Source organism: Colletotrichum acutatum, assembly GCF_030867785.1.
Source record: "Colletotrichum acutatum strain CBS 112980 chromosome Unknown BDZ83scaffold_131, whole genome shotgun sequence".
Lineage (NCBI taxonomy): Eukaryota > Fungi > Ascomycota > Sordariomycetes > Glomerellales > Glomerellaceae > Colletotrichum > Colletotrichum acutatum.
The window spans coordinates 1-18107 of NW_026849125.1; the positions used below are offsets into that span (position 1 = coordinate 1).

Sequence of the window (18107 nt, forward strand, 5' to 3'; positions counted from 1 at the left end):
ACACCAACAACAAGTCAGAACAGTTTGCTTGGAACACGGTTCGTGGATCTCGATTGGAGCAGACACACGGGAATCCGCCAAATTGAATTCTGACCATGTTTGCTGAATTCTTCCAGCGGAAGGAGTCCGTCGTTCCATGCTTGACAGTCACTTCGATTGGAGGACTGCCTGCAACCATTGCAGCGAGGATGAGCCTGCGTGTCCCAAGCTCAAGGTTCTTCAGCCCAAGGTTTCATTCAACCGCCGTGCATCTTTTGATTCATCGCAGTAATGCAGGATAGTGGAACCTCGTCTCCATGGGTTGACATGGTGGCAAAACTCCGCCGTGGTGTCCAACAGCCAGCCTGTCTGCCAACAGCAGAACAGACATGATGCTGGCATTAAGCCCCCCCCCGCACATTACCCCCGCGCGGAGAGAGAATCCCGGACAGATGGCACAGCAAATTTCAGCGGGCCTCGTACGTGCGGAAATTTTGTTATATGCACCTGCAATTTGGTATCCAATATTCCGTCCTGAACCAAGGTTGGAAGCCGAACCGAGATACAGGGCCGGGTTAGCATTTCGCCGGCGATAACACGTTGCCATCTAGTGTATTCTCAAAGACGTTATCAGCATTTATTATGTGCCTGCTCAGCCCCGTCCAAGCCCTCCCTCGCGACTGATTACGCCTTCTTTATTCATCTCATTCTTTGTCGAATTATTTGCGGCTCAAGATACCAAGCTGGCAAAATGACTTTATGGGACTGTATTGTGGTCGGTGGCGGCATTGCCGGCTCCGTGGTATCGAATAGGTTGCTTCAACAGGACCCAACCTCAAAATTCTGCTCGTCGAAGCCGGCACCAACACCCACGCCGTCGAGAACATTGAATGGATTGACATGAACAATGCCATCGGTGGCGAATACGACTGGGGGTTCTCTTGTGTTCCACAAACCCATCTTGACAACCGGGAGATCGTATCCCCAGTCGGTAAGGGGCTCGGGGGTGGCACAATTATCAATGGAGGTAAGTTCAAGAGTTTTGTCGGCTCGATGTTCATCATCTAACGACTGAGAAGCTGCCTGGGCCCGCGGCCACAAGGTCGACTACGACATTTGGGCTGAGAGAGTTGGCGACCCAAGATGGAGTTATGAAGGCCAACTTCCGTATATGAAGAAGACTGAATCGCTTTTTGATAATTTCACCAACCCCCTTTCCCACGGGCACACTGGCCCTGTCAAAGTTCAGTCACCAGGATCTACTGATCATGTTTTCCCCCTCCGCGAGCCCCTACTTGAGTCCTGGAAAGAGCTTGGCATCGATGCGCTTCCCCAGCTGGACAACAATGCCGGGGACAACGTTGGTGTTGCAGATCTCCAGGAGAACAGGGATCAAGGCAAACGTCAACTTGCCTCGCTCGTGTACTCTCTCAAAGGCATCACGGGTTTGACCGATAGCTTGGTCGCCAAAGTCCTTGTGGAGAAGCACCCGAAAGATGGTCACCTCGTCGCTCGCGGAGTCAGACTTGAGAATGGGACCGAGATTTTGGGAAGAAAGACCATTCTGTCTGCAGGCGCGTACCGCACGCCACAGATCCTGATGCTTTCGGGGATCGGCTCTGCGGAAACCTTGAAGAAGTTTGATATCCCGATCCTTCTGGACCAACCAGCAATTGGCCAGAACTTCCACGATCATGTTCTGATCCCTACGATCTGGCAATTAAAGGACGCATCTGCGAGATACGCCAAAGAGTCCGGCAATCCTATTGTCAACCAGTCTCATCATGCAATCGGGGCTTTCATCGACTTTATAACCGTCACTTCTCTCGAGAAAGAAGGTTTGGTTGTTGCCATTGCTGAAGATGAGGGATCGGTCCCGGATCCGACTGTGCACCCCTTGCTGAAGCAAGACCGCGCTCATTCATCTCACTTACTTCAGTACTCGGGGGTTTCAGCGGATGGTTCAGCCGTCTTGATGATTTCGGTCGTCTTCATTATTCTGTCCGAGGTTCTATCATTATTCAATCAGCCGATATCAAGGACGCACCACTCATCGACCCCAACTTCTTGGGTACTAATGTCGACCGTTAAGCTGCTCGGGAGACCATCAGACGCAACATCAAATTGCTGACGTCTGATGAAACTAATTAGGGAAGAGAGGTGGTAGCTGGCGAGCTGGCGGCAGAGCCGTTGACAGTGAACTCTACAGACGAACAGATCGATGCTCGGGTGCGTGAGATGGCAGCGTAAATGACGCTTTACTGCTGATGAAGACACCTTTGCCTAACATATCTCACAGGGGATGCTACCATCCTGCGGGCACAGCCTCCATGGTCACTGTTGTGGATACAGACTTGCGCGTGATTGGGGTATCTGATCTTCGTGTTGTTAATACTTCAGTGTTTCCCGTCTCGGTTTCGGCTAACTTACAAGTGGCTGCCTACGCCCTGGCAGAGCAAGCTGCTGAGATAATTGGATCCACCATGAAGAAGTGCTAAGCTGATCGCTAGGATGAGATGGACATACACTATGATATGTTTCGATAGGCCTAGGCGCCTTGATAGAGACATCACTCAAATCTCAAGCTATCCCAGTTCAGTTCAATGCAATGTAGATAAAATTTCAAAAGGCTAATTTTGTTTGATTAATATGGCAAGTGCCTATAGCCTAAAGCCTCATGTCCATCGTCGAGTTCAACTCTCCAAAGCGGATGTTGCTGAACGTCACTTCAGGGTTGGCCACGATCGAAGTGATGACCGAGGGGTTACCCTCTGTAGCATTGCAAGGGCCGTTGTTGCCCTGGTCAAGCCACTCCATGAAGGTCGAGTCATCCCACCACAAGCTCATGGCCAAAACCATACCACGCGACATGGCACCGCCCATGCCCTCCATAGCACCCAATCGCATAAAGTCAGAGGCACCGGTGGCCTGGCAGTACTCGTCGTTCATGAAGTTGATCTTCGGAGGTCCCTCGATGTTGACAACGTTGTTCTGGATGACCTTGCCGTCCTGGACGTACATGCGGCGAAGCTCCTTGAGTTTGCCATTCTGGGCGGGGAACTGGGTAACGACGGTGAACTTGCGGGTGGTGTCGACCTTGTAGTCGGCACCGCGGCCGTAGAAGTTGGTCACATTCACACGGTTGGCGTTCCAGGCGCAGCCGGACTTATCGCAAACGCCAGCCTTCTCGCATTCCTCGCCGGTGCACTGGTAGAGACCGGGCTGGCTGCAAGGGTGAGGGGCGATGTGAGTTGCACGGGAGTTGGCCTCCCAGATGTCAAGCTCGTTGCAGCAAGAGCCCTTTTGCTCAAAGTTGCCCTGATTTTTGTGTTAGTAATGCATCACGTCGGGCAAGGAAAACAAGGGGACTTACAACTCCGTTGATGAAGGAGGTCTTGAAGCACTGGGCATCGCAGTAGCCAGTGCCCCACGCGGGACCAAGCTTGTTCAAAGAGCTTGTGTTCTTGCCACCGTCCGGAAGCATCTCGGACAAGTAGAGCGCGCTGTTCATGCCGCAGGGCAAGTTGACCATGTCGACATCGAAGCTGAACTCGGATCCCGTGAGCTGGATCATCTCGTAGCGCTGCTTGTTCTCCTCCAACAGGTAGATGCGGGGAGAAACTTTTTGGTTGTCGGCATTGAACATGGTCAGACGGACGTCTGTGCCGTGGGTAAAGACGCCCTTGGTACTGTAGTCGGCGATACCCTGAATATGGCAGTTGGTCGCGCACTCCTCGGGAGTGGTACAAGCAGTGGAGTTGGGCGGGTTGTTGCCGGTGAGGCAGGTCACGCCGCTCGAAGTCTTGATCTGATGCTGACTCGAATCGACAACGAGGTAGTTGGTCTTCTTCTGGCAACCATCTTTGACGGTGCAGCGGAAGGTTTCGATCTTGGGGTGTTGATCGGTAGAATTGCCAGGCGCCTGACCGGAGACGAGGCTGGCGAGAAGAAGAGTAGCGGAAAGAATGGAAAGCGCCATGACGGGCAAAGTGCAGATGCTGAGTTGGTCAACAAAGTGCGAAGAAGGCCAAAAAGGAGTGACTTGAAGTTGAGAGAAGCGAAGCTTGTGCCGAACTAGAATCATCTGAAGTCCCCGGCGGCAGCAACGTCGAGCTATATACTTTTGATGAACAGCATGACCGTCCCATTCGAAACCGAACAGACTCTAAAATCATCAAACTGTTTCAACCCGTCAATTTGGGTTCGGAGACCCCATGAGGATCCATCTGGAGTATTCCGACAAGCTTTCAGGGTTCGCTGGTTGATTGCCTCAGGGGCTAAAGGGGCCACTGTGACTAAATGCAAGGGGCTTTGGATGTGACAGCAATTGCGGGCAGTAGCCTCAATCTAATCTATCTATCAGAAGCGGCTCAAGTAGGACATGTGCAGGAGGAAACTTTGGGGACAACGATGGCAATCGCGGACATTGGAGAATAAGAAAGGACCGAACGGTCGGGGATGGAGCATTGGGCGCTTGGGGGCCATGATACCCGAAAGGTTGTCAGGGACTGCCTGGCCTTTATTTCGGCAAAGTGGGATGAGAACCAATACTTCTACGGATGAATCCGTGTCTATCGCTCCCAATTGTCCCAAATTGGTGTTTCCTTCCCACAGTTTACCGAACAAGCGCGATTTAAACTTTCCTCCTGTAACAGAAAAAGGGTTTCGCAAAACTCTATCGTTAACGAAGCATCGCCTCGCAGGGTCACCTACTCTAGCGGCATTATATACACGAATCAGATTTAATCTAGTCGTTGACAACTATCCACGCATCCCACACTCGCCGGCGGCTACATCGCTCAAAGCTCAGGTAGGTGTGAAGTCAACTACCCAATCTCCGTCCCATGTAGTAGAGTAATAACTTCCAAACAGGAGATCATAGTTCGGGCGTTACACCGAATCGCTCGCAGCGAGCCCGAATACTCGGTACGAAAGGGTTGATGCTGCCAACTATACATCTACTCGGGTGTATAACATGACTGGCAAACGCGGGCATATCCAACTATGGCGTTCGTCTGTCCTATCTTCGGCCACCTGTAGAGATCCATTATATTGCATCTTCCATAGCTCCTACTCTATAACGAGGATCCATCATACAAGCTCAAAGACTCGCCATTTAGGTAAGTAATCTTACGCTTAGAGTTCTCTGCACGATAGCCTTCGCTTCTTGATCTACGCGGCACGCCTACTCAGAACTGACCCTAGCTCCCGGCTTGGATGCGGATCTGGCTTATGTCCCGGTATTTGCGGCGAACTCGGATCAGCTCGATGTCCTGACTTAGCATTGCTGATGATAATTGAGTTTCTTGGCTTGCGGATAAATTACGTGTAAGTTGCTAGTAAGGTAGGGCCAGGGGTTTGTCACGCTCGCTCTCCTAAGTCCCCGTTGGTGCTGTGGAGCCCGCAATGTGAGCGGACTTTGCTAGTCGCGGCGGCTCCGAGCTGCTTTTTCTACCTCCGGGTGTGAAAGTGGAATGGCGTAAACATGTGACTAGAGCGATATCTCGAACATGGTGAGCACAAGAAAATGCCAATGCATACCTGATTAGACGGTCTTCTCGCTCCTGAGCAGATCAAGAGGGCTGTAAAGGTTGAACGCGAGAATTGATAGATCCTGTGAAAAATTGCCGAGCTGCTGTGACACCACGAGTCAGACACCAGCTTCGCCAAAGAGTAACAGCTATCGAACCTGGCGTTTCGTTTCGAGACTCTCGGATCTTCACATGCATACGCAAGCATGCTTAATTCGTCTGAAGGCAAGGAAAACTGAGTCAAACTTCTTGCAGTAGGACTTCTGTCGATTTTCTTCTACGCCGACCAAAGACAATGAGCAGCTGCCTCCTCCTGGAAGTATTCAGAACGTCAGAGTCCTCGTTTCTTCTGAAGATCTACATGTGAAAAGCATGCATTCGGTCACCAAGTTGAGAAGCCAGGTCCATACAAGTAAAGCTCTTGACTTAGGACTTAAGATGCCAATTATCGCGATTATCGTTGCATGGAAAAATACAACTTTCAAACACAAGGCAATTATCAACGCAGCATAGCTATGTATACTTATACTATATATCGAAATACAACGTCGCAGTAGTTGAACAGGGGTAGATACAACCAACATGTATGATATGCTGGGGGATCATGCCTATCCTACCTCCGTAAAGACTCGGTAATACGGGCGATTCAATCAAGTCAACTACCACACCTACGTTGAATATCCTGAACATATGAATCCAGTATCGTTTGACGCCTGATTCTCTCCGTGAGTCCATTGATCATCTCGTCGTTGAGATGTCAGTAGCCAGTCAGGTTAAACGAATGGTGTCATTCCACTCTTGATGTTAAGGACACAGACTTGAGTGTTTTCTCCCCTGCATCGATATGCTTCTGCTAACGTGACTAAAACACCCGCAAAAGAGGCAGCTTCTTATGGACTCAGGCCGAGTACTCCATGTCCCGTCGATGATTTCTCGACGCCCATGTCCGATGCCTAGATGTCCGTTTCTTGTCTTGGCCGGACGTTCCTGGTCACTCACACTTTTGAAAGAGCAACTAGAATTCTCCAAGCCATCGATTCTCAAGCGATTTGAGGTTTTCTTTGCGAGCTTTGCTTCCGCTGCCGTCATCGAGACTTCCGCAAGAAGGTTGGTGTTGCCAACTTGCTGCTATGATCCACAGGGACGAATACTCAGAAATGCACTTGGAATCCATCTAGTCTTTGAATCTTCTTCTGCATGAAGTACTTTTCACAAGAAAGACCAAGCTGAGTGAAGTTAAGAATGTCCATCACAGCGATGGTTCGGCAATGTTACCCAAGAAACAATAAATCAGGGCACTTAACCTAGATTGGCGATCATCGAGTCGCAGCTGAAAAGTGCGGCTGAATCTCCGTCGCTTGGCTAGATCCCACGTGATAGCCTCCTGACAACCTCTCCATTGGGTCTAAGCATCGAGACTCGTGGCCTTGATGAAAACCAAAACCACAATACATCATCCCATTTGCCAGTCGCGGCTTACATGCTTTGAATCATCGGTCTGAGCGGATTTCTCCGGCAAGTAATCTTTATTGCCGCTGTCATCGACACCGTGAGAGTTAGGCACCGAATTCCAGGCTCCTTCCACCGTGATCGCGAAACTCCATGTCACTGAATTCACCGGATTGAAGCCGATTAACCAGCAAAGAAACTCGAAAATGGCCGCTCGGTATCAATACACACCCTTCTCCACCCCAAAATCGATCCGCCTCATCCGTCTCGTCAACACCACAGATAAATCCTCCCCCCTCGAATGCTCGTTCGAAGAAACCTCCCTCGACAACCCAGTCTCATACGCAGCCCTCTCCTACACCTGGGGAGGCGAACCCTCAAACGTTCCCCTGACAGTCGTGAACACCACCACTACCGCAACCCGAAACTCCTCTCAGCAAATAACCCAACCCTCGCTGATGATAACTCCAAACTGCGCCGCCGTCCTCAACATCCTCCGCGGCCCACGCATCCGCGACCTCTCGCTCTGGGTCGACGCCGTCTGTATCAACCAGTCCTCCAACGATGAGAAGAGCGTCCAGGTCGGCATGATGGCGGAACTCTACGAGAAGGCAAAGTACGTCTTTGTCTGGCTGGGCAACGAGTGGGCGCCTGCTTCGGTTCTTGCGTTGTATAAAGGTGTCCCGAGAGTGAAAAATGATCAGGAGCGAGGTGAGTGCCGCCGCGGCAAAGGATCTCAATAATGTGGGATGTCTTTGACTTACACAACTTTCACATGACCGTATTCCCCCTCTCCGCTTCATGTCACTGATACTCATCCACAAACAGTCCTGGACCCAACCCTCCTCTCCAAAATCCAACGCGCCCCCTACTGGCTCCGCGTCTGGACCCTCCAGGAAGCAACCTACAGCAACGCCTTCGTCCTCTGCCTCGACGGCGGAGGTGAGGCCCTCTCCAACATTCTCCAGAAGTGGGGCGACGCCCATAAAAGTCACCCAGACCCGAATCAGCTCGCCATCAACATGCGCCGGAAGATCATCACGGCCGTTTCTACCGCTGCTACTACCGCCGATGCTGACGAGCGAAAAGAAGCGGCGGAGATTGCTGCGCGACGCGGGAAGTTGGACGTCTACCAGCTGAGAATGCTGCTGTACCTACAATCAACGGAACCCCGTGACAAAATCTACGCCCTTCGCTCAATCTTTCCAGATACCTTTGGAAAAGTAAGCGTCGATTACACGGATCCCGTAGAGAAAGTCTACCGCGAGGCCACGAGGCAGCATATCCTGGGACAGAACAGTCTCACCCATCTCCTCCTCCTCAAAGGAGGAGATGCCTCGATACCACCGTCATCATCAAGATCAACTTCAGCAACAAACACTCATGTCCCCCGGTCCCAGACCTCCCCTCCTGGGCCCTAAGCTGGAACAACCAAAACACAGACGGTAGAATTCTCCTCGACGTGCCTGCATCATCATCCCGCGGCAGCAAACCCTCCTACAGATTCTCACCCGACGCCCGCACGCTCTACCTCAAAGGCAGGACCGTCGCGTGCGTAGGCGACCGCATCAGCCCCAAGCTCCCGTTATTCGACCTGTCCTTTGTTCTAGCAGATAAAAAGGAAGAGTTCATCGCCTGGGTGGGTGATGCCAGGCGTATTTCCCAGGCCTTTCTCTCAGACATCTTGTCACCACCAACACCGCCGCCCAGCGACACAAGCAAAGAGGCGCCTGCGGAAACAACCGAAAGCGATCACGCAGACGCACTACAAACCTTTCGCAGCATCCAAGCCCTCCTCGTACGCATTCTCCACGCAAACCCACGAACACAGCCCGACGCCGCCTCGCTACGCGCACTCTCCATCCCCTCAGAGCTCGTAGAGGCAGTAGCATCACAAACACCCTCCGCCTGGTTGAAAATCGGCAATATCACCGCGGCCATGGGCTCGGGCTGTATGTTCCTTACCACGGAAAGCTGCTTCGGGTTCTGTGTCTCGCAACCAGAGCCAGGTGACGAGATCTGCGTGTTTTCAGGGCTTGATGTCCCGTTCGTCGTTCGATCGAGGGCAGGCGGGTATACGATCGTCGGATATACGGTCCTCGATGGGGTTATGGACGGAGAGGCGTGGCCTGATGACGAGGGCGAGTTGGAGGAGTGGGCGTTGGTATAGATGCTTGGCGGAGCGTCACGTCAAACCTTCAGTATCAGGACCATGAACAGCCCACGATACCGAGAGATGGGCATCTCAAGTATGCTCTCCGATCAAACACGGGGAAAGCAGAAGGCAGGAGGGTAAAAAAGGGATTACATGTATCCATATCCATCAACCCAAGCCCAAGCCCGGCCCTCCCGGAATCGGCACCGGTAAGCTGCACCACTTACTCAGCGCCACCCCGGCGGATCCACCAGAAAACACAACCCTACCTTAGCTTCGGACTCAAGAACCTCCTCTCCAAAGTCCGAAATATCTCGATCTTCGATCGCCCAGTAGCCCACCTTCTCTTGAGCCCCCAGCCAAGCCCACGCCAGGATATGCCATCCGCGTTCCCCTTGCATCGCGCATCCGCACCCGGTCCTGGGAGGTACCCAAGCTACCTACATACATACCTTAATCTTGAATCAACGTCGTCAGTCCGGGGTAATCACATCAATGGAGTCCATTCGGAGAATAACATTTAGACTCTCTTGTGTGTGGATCTGGATGCTGTTGACGGAATCTCGATCACCACGTGGTTTCTTTCTCACGATTCTGTGAACAGGATGCCGTGTTTCCACCATACCGTATTATACGGTTGGTAACCCGACGTTACCCATAGCATTTTCACTGCAGCTGCGAGTATTATGTAAAGTTATGTTGTAGAATATGAATATATGAACAGTGAACATTAAGACAGCAGACAGCTTTTATCTAGTCTATGAAAAGAACCCTCCAACGCCGAAACAATGCATTGATGCTGTGTCTAATGCAGGGCGCTTTCGCCCGTCTCCGCCATAAATTTTTGGCAGTTGAGCAGTGTACGAAGCTGATCGCTGACCTCCTCGAGTCTTCCAATGACCTTCTTGTTGCCATCGACGAAGCCCAAGATGGAGTAAGGAATGCCGGTATCCTTGCAGAATTCCTTGACAAACACCTGCGCCTTGCGGAGATTGTGCCGAGGGACGCGCGGGAAGAGGTGGTGCACGGCCTGGAACTGAAGACCGCCGTGGATGAAGTCCAACCACGCGGGGCAATCGACGTCCATGGTGGTGCGGAGCTGGCGCTGGGCAAAGGACTCGGACTCGCCAAGGTCCGAGGTGGACATACCCCAGTGGGATAGGGTAATCTGAACGTGCAAAGGCATGGTGATGATGTGAGAGACCAGGACGAAGGCGACGCGAATGGGCCAGGTGGGAAGCGTATTGAGAATCAGACGCCAGCCAAAAATGTACCAGAAGCAGGCCATGAAGGCGATTTCAGTCGGGCGAATCCACCAGGCCTTGGAGGCTCCAAGGGAGGAAGATCTGCGGGACAAAACGTGGAGCCACGAGAGAAGGTAGAGGTTGAAGCGAGCGATGCCCATGACGGGGTAGTAGGTGTACGCCTGGTACTTGGCGAGAACGTCGGCAGCGGCATCCCAGACGAAGACGAAGCCATCGTAGTAAGTCGACTTGATGGACTTGAAGAAAGAAGGGCAGGTGGCGAAGAGAGGGACGTTCTGGATATCGGGATCGTGCTCCTGGGACGTATTAGTGACAGGAATCGGGAATCGGTGAAGACTGGGCAAGACTTACAGGCTGGTTGGTAATGAGATGGTGGACATTGTGACTGCTCTTCCACCATCCCATGGAAAGGCCGCAGCAGAAGTCGGCAACAAAGAGGCCAATGAGGGTGTCAAAGGTGAAGTTGTGGGTGATGGCACCGTGTCCAGCGTCGTGGGCAGAGAACATGATCTGATGCCAGAAGAGACCCAAGAAGCAAGCTGAGGTCATGTACCACTCATAGTGCAGAGTAGTGAGGAAGAGGGCGAACAGAGTTGAGTATCTGCACATCTCTTTGCCATAATCCAAGTAGGGGCAGTCATAGAGGCCAGCATCCTTGATACGTTCATGAAGCAAGCGGTACTTTTCCTGGATATCGCGCTGAACAGCAGGGTCGAGAGAAGGGTACTCGTCGAGATCCTTGTTAATGTTCTGTTGGATGGACCACTCGGTGTACTGGTCGGCGGTCATGCGGCTCCGGCCCGACAAACCGGGGCCGGCGGCGAGGGCATCGTCGGTTGGGTCTGCAGGTGCAGCAAGACGACGTCTAATGCCCGTCTCAGTCTGGGGTTCGGGCTTGGTCTCGACCTCTGCACTGCTGCATTCGGAAGTCAGGGACGTGCGGGAGCTCCCGCCAGATACATCGGAGACAGCATCGTCAGCGGAGTCATCTTCATCGAGATCAGACGAGGGGCAGTCGACGGCAGCGTCCGTGGCATCTTGTGCAGTAGCACCGCCAGCGTTGGGTGCAGATGCGGGTGTTGTGGTCTCTTGCTTGGTGTAGACGCCGCCCCTAATTGGTGGTGTCATGTTGATCCAGGGACCCGCAGGTTTCCGGCCGATCCGAAAGGCCTTCATGGTGTTGAGTGTGGCAGCCGAATGGTACCTGTCAAAAGCGATATGTCAGCACACTAATTCCACTTAACGCATCAATAACGGAGTCCGAATGTCCAGCGAATCCGAAATATTAATTGGCACTTTCCCCCTTCTCCCACTATTTGAACCATGTGGGAAAATAAGCTTAACCAGACTTCTGATTATATCTCGGTCGCTTTCGCATTCCCGGATGCTTCTTTTTTCCCGATGTCCCACCCCTTTTCAGATTATTTATCCGAACCCACGGGAATGACGGGGGCACGCCGCATGAGGGTCCAGATTCGGAGGGGGTTCTCAGCCTCAAGCTGAAGATGGTGGGAGGGGGGCAGATGTGATGCACCCAAAGGTTAATTGGACATGGAAGGTAAGTCGAGCCTCTTACACTTTGATCTCGTCGGTCGCATCTCTTCCAACCATGTGCAGGATAGCCAACTGGCCACCAGGATGCTTGCCCATCCACCCGTCGAGGCGAAGAACCATTTCGTCAAGAATGACGATTGTGCGTCCATCTGCAATCATGCCCTCCACCTCGCGGGGGGTGATGATTCTGCTATCACGATCCATTTTCGCAATTGTGTGGATGGTTTCGTTATTCGGTTACAGATTTGTGCCGTGTAGCCAGATTTCGAATTCGTCGAAGAAAAGAAAGTATCGACGATTGTTCTGGTGGGTAGTGGTGACGAGGTTCCGTCAACGTGGTGAATTCGAGAGAGCGAATGCTGCGAGGCAGGAAGGGAAGTTGCGGTCGAACTTGGCCAAACGAACACAAAAGCCCAACCGAACTCAAATTATCGCCGCACAATTGCGTACGAGGTCGATAGGCAGTTGACGTCCAATTCCTCCAAAAGGATTTGAAGAAGGAAAGAGGAAGAATCGGTTCGGTGGTGGTGAACCTGTGTAGGTGATGGTGATGCGCCGGGGACAAACCGGTTGGTTGAAGGTGGGCGATGCGGTATTTTACGTATTATCGACCTTGGCTTGCTTGGGGGTGGGCTGGCTGGCGGCAGGCAAGATGCGCAGTGACAGGAAAGCTTCAGGACCCTGTCGGACAGCTTTCGGTTCGGGATGGCGAGAAAGAGAATTTACGGCAAAGGCGAAGCAGTCGACACTCGTGCCATTTTCAGATGAGAACAGACGACATGGACATGACCTGGGAAATAGGAAGATGGAGGGGGGGCAGGCTCTGGATAAAGGGCAGAACAAACGAGCAAGAGTCAAGAGACGGGAGAGACAAGAAACGGGCAGACGGGACAACGGGCCAACGTAACAGGGCGACGGGGGTGTGAGGTGAAAGGAATACTGGATGGATGGATGGATACGGATACTGGGGGAGGAGGAGAGACGAGACGAGACAAGAACATGAGAAGAAACGTGGATGGAAAGGAGCAGCGCAACGGGCAAGCCGCAAACCAGCTCAATCCAGGAGAGAGAAAGAGCAACCAGCACCCAGCAAAAGCACCAAGAAAGAACCACACCAGACGAGACGAGCAAGCGGCGGCGGCAAAGATACCAGGGACGGTACGGTACCTACTCCGTATACCCCGTGGCTCATCCCCGTACGAGAGTAACGAGGAGCAAGCAAGGCGCCGACGTGGAGCATGGAGCGTAGAGCGTGGAGCGAGGCGAGGGGGGCCCAGGTAAGGTGGTTCTTCAAAAGATTTGTGGATCATCTTTTTCCATTGCATCCACACCCACTTGGTTCTTGGATTCACCACCAAAAGTCAACCCACTGCCACAAGTGTGTGCGGGCTGCTGCTGCTGCTGCTACTCATAGTGTGAGTGTGAGAGACTACCGTCGGTCAAGGACAGCTTGTCTTCGAGTTAGGCAGGTCGAAACAGTGCGCGTGGGTTCTTGGTGGAGGTGCAAGTGACTGGATGGGGACGGGATGGATATGGGGGATTGGGATTAGGATGGGACATGGGCCATGCCATGGGCCAAGGGCCATGGGGGGGGGGAGAGACTGTGGACATGGAGACTTGACATGGTGCAGGGGGGGCGGAGGGGGAAACCGATGGAGAGACTCTCTCATCATTGAGATGCAAGAAAGTAGTCTTTCCAATCTCCCCGACTAGCTTCCCACTCCCAGATTTCCCGCCAAGACAAAAAGGAACCGAACATCAGCCAGGTTGTGGTGGTTGTGGTTGCAGCCAAGGTATTGATTGTTCAGGTATGCCTACACAGTACAAAGTGGTGTAGGTACTCTGTGAGTCTGTATGCGCGATGGCGTAGTTGTGGACATGGCAATCAGACATGTGGTGAGTGAATAACAATGAATGGGGGTATGAACAGGCAAGGAGAAAGGTAGAGAAACCACATATCTGTGTGTATGAGATTCAACGCTGAAAATGCAGGGCAAAATGAATGGCAGCAAGTATTCGTATGGATACGCAAGTACGCAGGTATGGATATGTACGAATAATAGTATGGACACATACGCGCAAGTTCGCAAAGAGAGAAAAAAAAAAGAATAAAAAAAAAAGATTGAGAGAATGGAAATGGACGCGCCCAGCTCATTCACGGCTAGGCCACGCCCCTGCCCATCTGCCAATCTTGTTTCCCGAAATCCCCCCCCCCTGATCCAATCTAGTAAATTGGCCGTTGGCGCTCTCGCTAGCCCCGGGGGCGCAGCTTGTTGCGTTGCTGCTCTTCTCTTTCTCGCCTCCTGGGAGCTTGCTGGAGAATGGGGGCTGGGCTCTGCAAGGTGCAACTTTGCACCGGCCATTGCCTTTTGCCTCTGCACACGGCAGACAGCAGACAGCAGACAGCAGACAGCAGACGAAACTGACATATGAATGACTGACTCTAGAATGAAGCAATTGTAAGAGGTTGACGGAGAGAGATGGGCGTGTACCGGGGTCAGCGAGTAGGGAAGGAGAAAAATTCAAAAAGAAAAAGGTGAAGGAGCTTATCTGATTGACACCGGTTGACCTTGCACCGGCGGGGGCCTGAGCTGGGACTCTGTGAGCCTTGACAGGACCCTGAAAGGCTGAAACGATGAATATTGGGGTCCTTCTCGAATCATGCACTTTTCCAATGTTGGAGAAGGAGGTGGGTTCTGCCATTCTGGAAGGTCCCTCCTTGCCCTTGCCTCCCTACCATTGGATCCGAAGACGGTACGAAGTGCGCGGGTGGTGAGCGGTGCGCTGTGCGCGTATTACCTGAGCATCCCATTCATCACGGTGGACATGGTGACCCGTGACGGTGACCGGAACACGGCTGGAGGAAAACCGAGGAAAGAGAAGAGCACCTTGGGACCTTCCACCATTTGAACATTGGGGGCCCTTGAATGGGTGAATGGCTTGGCAGGGAAGGGAGGACCGTACTCGATACGGAGAGGCGGGACCACCTTGGCAAGTACGCACTTCAGTACGCGGGTGCAAGTGCGCCGCAGGCTAAACTCCTGCCGCGCCATTGCCCATTCTCCTTTCTCCAGACTTGCACCTTCCAGGTTTCTGGGGCCTCGCGTTGCCCTTTCCCTCATTCACCTAAGCTCCTCCCCAAGTCACTTTCCAACAGTACAAGACTAAGACCAAGACCAAGCAAGTGCACCCCTCCGAAGACTTGGCGGCCGCACACAGACATCTTTGCATGTCGTACCTGCCACCTCGCGCCTCGCAAAGAGTAGAAGAAAGGAAAGAGCGAAGGGGAAAAAAAATTGGCAAGAGTCAAGAACCCTCAGAACACGCGTCTTGAGTGGGAAGTGCGACAGGAAAGAATGGGGAACAAGTGGGACGAGGACCCAGGACCCTTGAAACTCAATTCCACCGTCCCGCGAAAAGACACCAAGGACACATTGATACAAAGACGGCACCTGCTCTGAGAAACTAGGAGTGCGGCGATTGTGCCGGGAATGGCCCTTTCACTCGTCGAGCCTTGACTCTTGAGTATTGACTAGTCTTGTATCCCCTCCTCCTACGGTAGACCCGTTTCCATGGTTGAGTCTTGACTTGACAAGTCCAAGTGTGGGTGGGATAAGTACGAAGTCAAACCTGGTCCAAGTTCTGAACCTGCGGAAGAATGTTTCTAGAAATGCCGCTCAAGCTCTGGCTAGACCTCCCACCTTGTCTCGACCCTCTCGTCTTGGGTGCAGCCTTGGCCGGGCTTGTGTGTGTGTGTGTGTGGCAGTCTTGGTTGGAGCGGCTGTTTGAATCGTTTGGCCCAATCGTATTGTCTCGTCTCTTGGTTTCCTTGGTTTTTCTTTGACCTCTGATTGCACATGGCAACTTGGCAAGCCGCAAAAAAGACATTCAGAAAGAACTGTTCCTCAAAGGGAACTGTTTCCCTCGGCTACTGTACGCGGTCCCGTCCACCCCCGTCCACCTTGGTCGCTTGCCCCTCCCTAGTCCTTCCTCCCCCGTGCGAGGTGGTGCCAGGTGGTGGCTCATTTAGCGAGCCGAGCTGTTGGGGCGGAACCAGACAAAATTGGCCCGAGGGAAATGGCGCGCCTGTCAAGGCAGCGCCGCAGGGGAGGGAGGGGCAACTTGGGCAAGGGCCAAGCCAGGGGGGGGGGGGTTCGGAACTTGGAAAGCCACAAGTTGACAAACTTGCCGAGCGATGGGTCTCTGTTCGAATGTGAACATGCTTTGATCTTCAAAGTTCCCACGATCCACCGTTATTAACGAGCTCAACGTACGGAAACCCGCGGGAAGATTAATTGATGAAAGATGGTCATAATGTCACAATCCGACATCAACCGCAACTAAAAGATGATTGACGGGGGCTTAGTGGGGCATCTCGCAAACCGAGGTATGGAGCAGGAAAGACGGAAAGAACGACCACAAGCAACAGGTAATCAGCAAGCAGCAAGCAGCAGGCCGCAAAACGGGAAACACCGTAATCATCCAATGGCCAGGCTCCAGCCTCTTGGCTAACGGAAGTTTCCCCTTGGCGCCGCCGACTGCGCCTCGCAACGACCCCACAAAACGTCAACTGCGAACCCGAAGCGGGAGGGGATTGATGGATGACGCCGACTTCCTCTAGGTAGTCCCATCATGCGGCATGCCTCTATCTACTATCTACCCGCGGTCTCGCTACTAATCTCTACTGCGTACTACTCATCTATCTAACCTCACATCATTGCAGTCTACTATCATGTAGGCAGGCTATGCTCGTACTGCGTGAGACGTGGTTCGCCGAGGGGCACAAATCTCGTTCCAAATTGACCTCTTAATTGAGCGTCATGTCGCAGCAATCGCCAAAAACCTAACTGCTGGGGTGCTCCGAGCTCGTTCTAACTAACTTTTCACCAGCTTACCTATTTTATCTCTTTCCGTGTTTGCGAGACGAATGAGACGAGGCACAATACACACCAAACAATTGGCATCCCATCTTTTCGGGTACGGATAGGTGACTTTATTCCTGCAGGCTGGCTGCACTGCACTTGCTGCAGGCCTTCCATTGCGGGATGGTGGCTGCATCCAATTACCCTTCATGGTACACCTACACCAACACATCAGCAGGTTCCTGATAAAGGACCAAGCTGTGTGCGTCTTTTTCCCCGATTCGTTTCTATTCGGCAACAAGAGTTTCCAGACTTTTTCCACCGAAGCTCGTGCCAGCCAGCGTTCCAGTGCCTGCCTAGCGAGGGGGTCAGCTCGGAAAGAGCACTCAGCTGAGTATCTCGCAGCCGAGGTGTGTGTAGGCCTTCAGCCAGGTGGTGATTGTTGGCTGAATCGCTTTTTGCCGTCTCACGTATCCAATATCCCGGCACGGTGACGCTGCATTTGCAGCGTCGCAGGCTCGCAGCAACACAAAGTTTGAATTGAAGAAGCGGGAGCGGGCTGGAACTGGGATAAGCTGCCATGCCTGTCATCCCAGAAAATCTACACAACTTCGAAAATGAACCCCACTTAACAGTCACAACTAATGGCCGGGGCACAGGGGTGTGGTGAGCGAAGCGGAAGCCATAAAGGAAAATAGGTGCGAGCCTGGCGAGGTGCCATCGCCAATGGAGTGCCACAGGAAGAAAATGTAGGTACCCGGAAGCAAGGCCGCGTACGTAATATCCCGTATCCATGTTCGAGACCGTTGGGTGGCACAGTGGCTAGGTCTGTCATGGGGCTCGCCCACCCGCGGGTACACGAAAATTGATGGGAAAGGGGAGGAGGGACTTTCAATCAGGGAGAGGGGGAGTACTTCTTGGGAGAGTGGGGGGCGTCATATGGATACAGCAAAAGGTATTCGGCCAATTCTGCCAACTCCCAAGAATATCTCAGAAAAGTGGTACGGCCATACGACGATCTCTATGCAACTTTTCAAACTTCCTAGTCTCCCTTCACCGTCGTGTTTCTTTTGACACTGTGGGATAGCCACATTTGATGGAGAATAGAAAGAAAGTAAAGGGGAGAGAAATAGCGTCATTGGTGTCGCAGGAACAACACAAGGACGATCCGAATAGGCGGCATGCAGAAAACACTGATGCCCAGTTGGAAAGCGCAAATCCCATACGCGTGATACGACCGAGGGAGGCAAAGGAGGGTTGCCAATACGCAATAGCGGAGACTGGCAGACAGGGGTTTGGCTGTTCCGTCTGG

The 18107-nt window shown here is 52.6% G+C and overlaps 7 protein-coding genes across 7 annotated transcripts; 2 read left to right on the forward strand and 5 right to left on the reverse strand.

The window, feature by feature from the left end:
* Positions 1 to 730: 730 nt before the first annotated feature.
* On the forward strand, positions 731 to 2477 carry BDZ83DRAFT_723250 (GMC oxidoreductase; the record flags this gene model as incomplete). Its single annotated transcript, XM_060512544.1, is given in 5 exon segments — positions 731 to 781; positions 793 to 1006; positions 1059 to 1987; positions 2131 to 2225; positions 2279 to 2477. The coding sequence occupies 5 exon segments, from the start codon at positions 731 to 733 to the stop codon at positions 2475 to 2477; spliced, it is 1488 nt and encodes a 495-aa protein (XP_060359925.1).
* Positions 2478 to 2646: 169 nt separating this feature from the next.
* Positions 2647 to 3958, reverse strand: BDZ83DRAFT_588857 (family 7 glycosyl hydrolase; the record flags this gene model as incomplete). Its single annotated transcript, XM_060506184.1, has 2 exons — positions 2647 to 3297; positions 3353 to 3958. 2 exons carry the CDS (start codon positions 3956 to 3958, stop codon positions 2647 to 2649), a joined length of 1257 nt encoding a protein of 418 aa, XP_060359926.1.
* Positions 3959 to 6014: 2056 nt separating this feature from the next.
* Positions 6015 to 6254, reverse strand: BDZ83DRAFT_636671 (uncharacterized protein). Its single transcript, XM_060509266.1, has one exon. It carries the CDS (start codon positions 6243 to 6245, stop codon positions 6039 to 6041), a length of 207 nt encoding a protein of 68 aa, XP_060359927.1. The 5' UTR covers positions 6246 to 6254; the 3' UTR covers positions 6015 to 6038.
* A 911-nt stretch (positions 6255 to 7165) lies between these two features.
* Positions 7166 to 7702, forward strand: BDZ83DRAFT_588818 (heterokaryon incompatibility protein-domain-containing protein; the record flags this gene model as incomplete). The annotated part of the gene is made up of 2 exons (XM_060506179.1): positions 7166 to 7342; positions 7397 to 7702. 2 exons carry the CDS (start codon positions 7166 to 7168, stop codon positions 7700 to 7702), a joined length of 483 nt encoding a protein of 160 aa, XP_060359928.1.
* A 2107-nt stretch (positions 7703 to 9809) lies between these two features.
* BDZ83DRAFT_636675 (fatty acid desaturase-domain-containing protein) lies at positions 9810 to 11655 on the reverse strand. The gene is made up of 2 exons (XM_060509267.1): positions 10731 to 11655; positions 9810 to 10675 (listed from the first exon to the last, which is right to left on the reverse strand). Exons 1-2 carry the CDS (start codon positions 11553 to 11555, stop codon positions 9920 to 9922), a joined length of 1581 nt encoding a protein of 526 aa, XP_060359929.1. The 5' UTR covers positions 11556 to 11655; the 3' UTR covers positions 9810 to 9919.
* A 296-nt stretch (positions 11656 to 11951) lies between these two features.
* BDZ83DRAFT_588853 (uncharacterized protein) lies at positions 11952 to 12137 on the reverse strand (the record flags this gene model as incomplete). The annotated part of the gene is made up of 1 exon (XM_060506183.1): positions 11952 to 12137. The coding sequence occupies one exon, from the start codon at positions 12135 to 12137 to the stop codon at positions 11952 to 11954; it is 186 nt and encodes a 61-aa protein (XP_060359930.1).
* A 1560-nt stretch (positions 12138 to 13697) lies between these two features.
* On the reverse strand, positions 13698 to 14679 carry BDZ83DRAFT_74003 (uncharacterized protein). Its single transcript, XM_060513054.1, has one exon. It carries the CDS (start codon positions 14360 to 14362, stop codon positions 13748 to 13750), a length of 615 nt encoding a protein of 204 aa, XP_060359931.1. The 5' UTR covers positions 14363 to 14679; the 3' UTR covers positions 13698 to 13747.
* Positions 14680 to 18107: the final 3428 nt, after the last annotated feature.